This window comes from Pongo abelii, chromosome 4 (assembly GCF_028885655.2).
Source record: "Pongo abelii isolate AG06213 chromosome 4, NHGRI_mPonAbe1-v2.0_pri, whole genome shotgun sequence".
NCBI classification, from domain to species: Eukaryota; Metazoa; Chordata; class Mammalia; order Primates; family Hominidae; genus Pongo; species Pongo abelii.
The window spans coordinates 143,184,699-143,191,467 of NC_071989.2; the positions used below are offsets into that span (position 1 = coordinate 143,184,699).

The window sequence follows — 6,769 nt, forward strand, 5'->3', positions numbered from 1 at the left end:
TACGAACTAAAAATAATACTGACTTTTATATTTACTTATGTAGTTATGAGTATTGTTTCCTCATTCAAGTAATCATCTAGGGTTCTTTCACTTCAGTCTGGAGGATTTTCTTTTGTATTTCTTGTAGGGCAGGTATACTAGCAACTAACTCAGGTTTTGTTTATCTGAGAATTTCTTAGTTTCGTCTTTTTTTTGACATGGAGTCTCGCTCTGTCGCCAGGCTGGAGTGCAATGGTGCGATCTTGGCTCACTAAAACCTCTGCCTCCTGGCAGCCTCCCAAGTAGCTGGGATTATAGGCACATGCCACCACACCCAGCTAATTTTTGTATTTTTAGTAGAGATGGGGTTTCAGCATGTTGGCCAGGATGGTCTCTATCTCCTGACCTCGTGATCCTCCTGCCTTGGCCTCCCAAAGTGTTGGGATTACAGGCGAGCGCCACCACGCCCGACAAATACAGCTGTTTGTTTTCCATGTTTTTGCCACTCTATCATTGAGTCATGGTAAGTTTCATACATATTTCTAAATGGCATACAAAGGATGTGTGTCCAGAACTAGGCAAACTACACTTTTTTCTTCATGTTTGTGACTATGAGAAACTGACTTAGATCTATTTGAAGTCAGGTTTAAAAATGGCATCCTTTTGTGTATCCTGAAATACTTTTGGTCTGCCAATGACCCAGTATGTTTCTAACTCATGTGACACTGTTTCTTATTACATAGTGAAATAGGGGTTGCTGACCCCTGGGTCTTCAAGCAGAGAAAACTTAAGCTGTTGTGTTTCTGTAGTTGGAACTGGACAGGTCTTTGCTACTGTGTTAATTAGATCATACAGGCTGAAGACAATGATAGAGGATGTGGCAATAAAACCTTTGGTGTACATGGAGTCAGGATTTTATTTTCTGCTTGAATACATGGGTATCATTTAAGCAAAATTAATATTTTAAATGTTTGCCTTATAAAGAGGTAGGTGAGAGACACGATTATTTGCTTTGAAAAAGGATTCTTTTTGTAATTCATTTATTAATTTAAATGCAGCATTTGCTTGGTATGGTATAATTGATATATCAAATTTCAATTTATGTATAACTTTATCAGAACACATCTCTACTACCAAGTGATGTGAAGTGAGATATTCACTGATTCCACAGCTTCGATGTAGTTTTCCTTTCATCCAGAATGGTTCTGGTCATTTGTCTCCACTGTCAATGTACACTCAGGAAATAACGTCTAATTTTTATAATAATCTAAGCAAGCCTCCCCAGTAAAAAGGCAACTTTATTGAAAGCAAATCTCAAGGATAATCTAGAAATATAATGATAATGGCTGGGCGCGGTGGCTCACGCCTGTAATCCCAGCACTTTGGGAGGCCGAAGCGGGCGGATCACAAGGTCAAGAGTTTGAGACCAGCCTGGCCAACATAGTGAAACCCCATCTCTACTAAATACAAAAATTAGCTGGGCATGGTGGTGGGATCCTGTATCCCAGTTACTCGGGAGGCTGAGGCAAGAGAATCGCTTGGAACCAGAAGGTAGAGGTTGCAGTGAGCTGAGATGGTGCCACTGCACTCCAGCCTGGGCAAAAACAGCGAAACTCTGTCTCAAAAAAAAAAAAAAGAAAAAGAAAAAGAAATATAATGATACTGAGTAAGAGCTAGGGTTTGGTAATTTAAGTGATCTAAAGCTTTTAGAATTTTCAGAGGTAATTAGATTTTTTAAAGGATCATTTAGTTTTTGAAACTCCAAACTCAACTAAACACTAACAGGATGAAAACAGGTGTTGCTACTGTGGAAGGAGCCTAGTGTCATCTGTTTCTAGTTCTGTAATTGGAGGGACCCCACTGCCCGGCTGGCTCCTTGGAGGCTCTGTTTGGCTCAGCAGCTCCAGGCCTCCCACCAGGCAAAGGGAAGGAGAACAGGAAGGACTTACATGCCTAGTCAGCCTGTATAATTTATATAGCCTGTTCTGTGACCCTCTCTTTTTACTAGTGGAGAATCCCTTAAAAGCAGCCAGAGTTGTTTTAGGCCCAATGAAAGGAAATGCCCTTTTTTTCATAGCTGCTTATAAACATATGTAACCTATTACAAGAAGTTACATAAGTCAGAATTTAAACTGGTCCGAATTGTCGGGCTCTGACAAAAGTAGGAAAATTAATTTTCCAGTTAAATCTAGGTGAGAGTGTCATTTTCCTTCTTTTTAAAGTTGCACAAAAATATCAACAAGCTTCACACCAACTCATACCAAGCAACGTGTTTTCCTCCTAAATTTCATTTTTGTTGTAATTTTCAGTCTGACTTTGGTCTTGATTCTTCTGTTTCTCTTCCCTTCCAGCACTCACCTTCCCCACATAGTTTTATACTGTTGTGGTTAGTGGCTAGTGGAGGTATAGGATTTAAATTAGATATGTTGCTATGACTTCATAGCCATATTCTTGGCCTTTTCCTTCCTGTTGTGAAACTGTTTCTGTCTCTCTTTCTAGCTCCGTCTCTGTCTCTCTGGGGACAGAAAAGTTACTCATTTCTAATATGGGGGGAAATTTTCTCGTTTATTGTAAATCTTTCCCTAATTTGTGTTTTTTAAAAATACATGGAATGATAAAAATATAGCTCTCTACATTGCAAACCCAGTCCTCCTTTTATTCTTAGACATTTCAATCTTTAGTCTTCTTTGATTCAGCTCTTTTTCTCTTCTCAGTGTGCAATGTGGTGCCTATCTGTACTTACCTACTCACTGGCATTGTCCATTGGCTCCAGATTCTACCCAGCCTACCCTTGATGGCTCTCTAATCTCTGCCACTTCTAAACTTCTGGTCCGTATTTCCATTGGTCTCATCTATATTTCCAATTGGATGTCTGATGAGCACCTCAGCTACAGCAATTTTAGAATTAAATTTCACCCATTATCACTGTCCAAAAAACACCTGTTTTTCCTCCTGGAATCAATATATTCTTTTATTACTTCTACCTTTTTTCACTTGCCAGCCAGCTCTTAATATCTTAATTTGTTTCTCTTTTTCACTGTTCACATCCCATCAGAAAAAATATCTTGTCCATTCTACCTCAAAAGTGTGCTCTTGTGATGGTATAAATACAATATTGTGAGAGCACTAAGGAAAAAAACACTTAACTGTGCCTTTAAGAGTCAGGAAAAGCTTCCTAAAAGTGGTATTTAAAAGTGAAGTTTGTGAACTACTTCCTTTTCATCCTGTTGTGATATCTTTACAAGTTTGTTTTTCTAGTCTGTAAGCTTTTAAAGAGCATGAATTTGTTCTTTATATGTTAAATGTCTCACAGTATGTGAGAGGTGAGTGCTTAATGTTTATGAAATTGATAACTGTGAATGAATGTCTGCAGCCTACCTCATCCAGTCAGCTATCTTGCTGTGTTCTTTCACACTCCTTTTCCAACCACGCTACGCTTCTTATTCTTCAATAATTAAGCATGCTTGTCTTAACTCTGTACCATTATGCATGTAATTCCCTTTACAAAATACTCTTCTGGTATCTTTCCTCCCTCCAATTGGCTAGTCCTCCTTTCATTTTAAAGATTTTGTTCAGACGAGACCCTTCTGAAACATTTGTAGACTTCAATGAACATCATAAATGTCTAATAAATACTTGCTAAATGAATAAACCAAGGAAGTTATATTTCCCTTTAGCCTTCTCTTACTATCTTCTGAACAAATTGCTAATAGTCTTTTTATTCCACTCTTTTTAATCACCATGCTAGGAACTCTTAACACATAATATGACCTCAGTGGTTACATTTGAAACTCTGAAAGTAATCAAAATAATAAGCAGCTATTATATAATGTGGGTAATGTTCCACCAGGCATTAAATGGCTATCTTGGCAGGCAGTACAGTGTTTCTGAAAGTCACCTACAGTGTTTCTTCCTGGACCTCCGTGATATGGGTAAACACAGTGTAAGTTTAGTAATGTGAATAATATGCTTTCCACTCAATCACCAGGTGCCAATGAACTGGCTGTGCAGAAAGCAAAGGCAGAAATCACCAGGCTCATAAAAGAAGAGCTGATCCGGCTGGTGAGTGAAAACCTTAAAGTTTCGTTTGTTTTGTTTCAATAAGTGTTTTATTGAAATATAAATACAGACAAGTACTCAAATCATAAACATATAGTTTGATGAATTTTCACAAAGTAATAAGCATACCAGGGTAGTCACTACCCAGATCAAGAAATAAAAAACATTACTAATATCCCAGAAGTCTTCTCTGTGTCTATTCTTGTCACTATTCATCTCCATTCATCTCCCCCCAACAAAACCATACCTTGAATTTTTATCTTTTTTTTTTTTTGAGACTGAGTCTTGCATTGTCACCCAGGCTGGAGTGCAATGGCACGATCTTGGCTCACTGCAACCTCCGCCTCCTGCGTTCAAGCGATTCTCCTGCCTCAGCCTCCTGAGTAGCTGGGATTACAGGCACACACCACCACATCTGGCTAATTTTTGTATTTTTAGTAGAGATGGTGTTTCACTATGTTGGCAAGGCTGGTCTCAAACTCCTGACCTCATGATTCACCTGCCTCGGCCTCCCAAAGTGCTGGGATTACAGGCGTGAGCCACGGTACCCGGCCGCATATTGTGAATTTTAAAATCATAGATTAGTTTTTCCTGTTTTTGAACTCCACATAAGTGGAATCATGTGTTTGCACGTTTTGCATCTAGTTTCCTTCACTCAACATTTTGAGGAGATCGGTCCATGTTATTGCATGTAGCAATAATTCATACATTTTCATGGCCATATAATATTTATATGAATATACAACAATTAATTTATATATTGGATTTGGGGGCTATTCTTATTTTTGGTTTTTATGTATAACACTTCTGTGAACATTATTCCATGTGCGTTTGGTATATATTAGCATGATTTTTTCCTTGGGTATATACCTTGGAGTAGAATTGTTAATTATAGGCTAGGTATTGCTAAATAGTTTTTCAAAGGGTTACATCAATTCACACTCAATCCAGAAGTGTATGAAAATTCCAGTTGTTCTACATATTTCCCAACACATGGTGTTGTCAGTGTCTTTAAACTTGAACAATGACTTAATGTGATTTTGGAAAAAGCCCCTTACAGACTGCCTGTCCAGAGGAGGTAGACATGTCCTTGTGTCTTTAGTGCCAGTTGCAGCTTATAAACACTCCCTACGTGTGTACATTTCCTTTGAAAGGAAACGCTGTCTTTTCTCTAAGTGTAATTCTGAGAGCTTTTCTAAAATTCCCCTCACAGAGCATTCCTTTTTTTGTGGGGAGGTGGGGGTGGTTAGAAGTTTAATGAAAAGAGGGTTCACAAAACAAGAGGGAAAAAGTAAAACAGCTGTTAAATCATGCGCTTAATACTAGTTCACCAAGGAGTGATCGAAAAAAATCTTGTGCCCATAGATGCTACCACCATTAAATTGATTCAAAACATAGTTGTTAAGGAGTAGTTGAGTGAACAGAGAATTCATTAGTTATTGAATAGTTTTTCCTTTCTCAATGCAGTAATATTAACATTTAAAGTTTTAAATAAACAATAGTTTTATAAGTTGGCAAAGGAAATGATCTTAAATATTTCCTTTTGGGTTTGTTTGGTTGGTTGGTTGGTTGGTTGGTTGGTTTTTTTTGTTTGTTTTTTTTGTTTTGCTTTCTCTGATGACATATCTTTTATTTCCTATTACAGCAAAATTCATACCAACCAACAAATAAAGGAAGATACAAAGTCTTATAGACATCCGGAAAAAAGATTTTTACCTGTGCTGGTCTATGATATATGTGACAGTTGCTGTCTGCAGTTTACAATGTATTGTAAATTAAGATTTTTTAAATTCTATCTTGCTGATTTTTTTTAAATATAAGAAACTGGTACTTGGTAAAGAAATCTGTCCGTAAGTACCCCCACAATCCATCAAACTATATTTAAAGCCGGCCTGTTTTCAGAGTATGATGTCCTTTAATGTAAACTTAAATATCAATATTTTAAATGTCCGGATAATATTCTAGAGGTTTAAAAAATGGAAATATTTGAACTTTCTATTGAAGACAATAAAGTACACAAGTCTTTAAGGGGCTATTCACTTTATCGTGTACTTTCAATGAAATTGTTATCATTTCCTAAGAAAAGGTAAAATTCACTATCATATTTTGTGTCCCTGCCTTGAGCTTAAATGTTACATGACTCTGTGGAACAATATGAACTGGATTTAAGAATGTTATAATAGAAGTCTTACAAAATGGGTTGAGAGTTTTTGTTTCAACTTTTATCATCATAAATGGGCAAAAAGTAGTTGGACTAATTTCGGTTTTTATACAAGTAAAGATTTAATAGTATAAGGATTTTTTGCATTTCTTTACACTGAGTGTAAAACTCTACAAAGAGTTTTAGTATTTACTACTTTGAGGTTTCCCTCACAACTTCTGGCTCCATACCTAGCTCCTCTTTTATAATCTTCCTTAAAAGAAAGAGTGTAGCCTATAAATACTAAATATGATACCTTTTCCTTCTAGAAAGTGTTTGTTTATATATCTATACATGTTGTATGTACAAATATCCTACTACTTTTAAACTGATTTTTCTTCAGGATTATTGAATAGGTTGTGAATTTTCTTTCTTAAAAATTGTAAAACATAATGGTACCCAAGTTTTAAACTTAGATGTGCTTCATCTTAGTGAAATTTAATTCACAAGGAATCATAAATTGTATTTTTGAGGCTGGGTGCAGTGACTCACACCTGTATCCCAGCAATTTGGGAGGCCGAGGTGGGCAGA

The 6,769-nt window shown here is 36.8% G+C and overlaps 1 protein-coding gene across 2 annotated transcripts in view; it reads left to right on the forward strand.

The window, feature by feature from the left end:
- The window catches only part of DDX46 (DEAD-box helicase 46), a 71,428-nt gene extending 65,191 nt beyond the window's left edge, over positions 1-6,237 (forward strand). For both annotated transcript variants that reach the window (XM_024247270.3, XM_024247271.3), the window contains exons 22-23: positions 3,968-4,041; positions 5,684-6,237. In XM_024247270.3, coding sequence (XP_024103038.1) covers positions 3,968-4,041; positions 5,684-5,731 — 122 coding nt within the window. In that variant the 3' untranslated portion in view covers positions 5,732-6,237. The remainder of the gene's footprint in view (positions 1-3,967; positions 4,042-5,683) is intronic.
- The last annotated feature ends 532 nt before the right edge of the window (positions 6,238-6,769 follow it).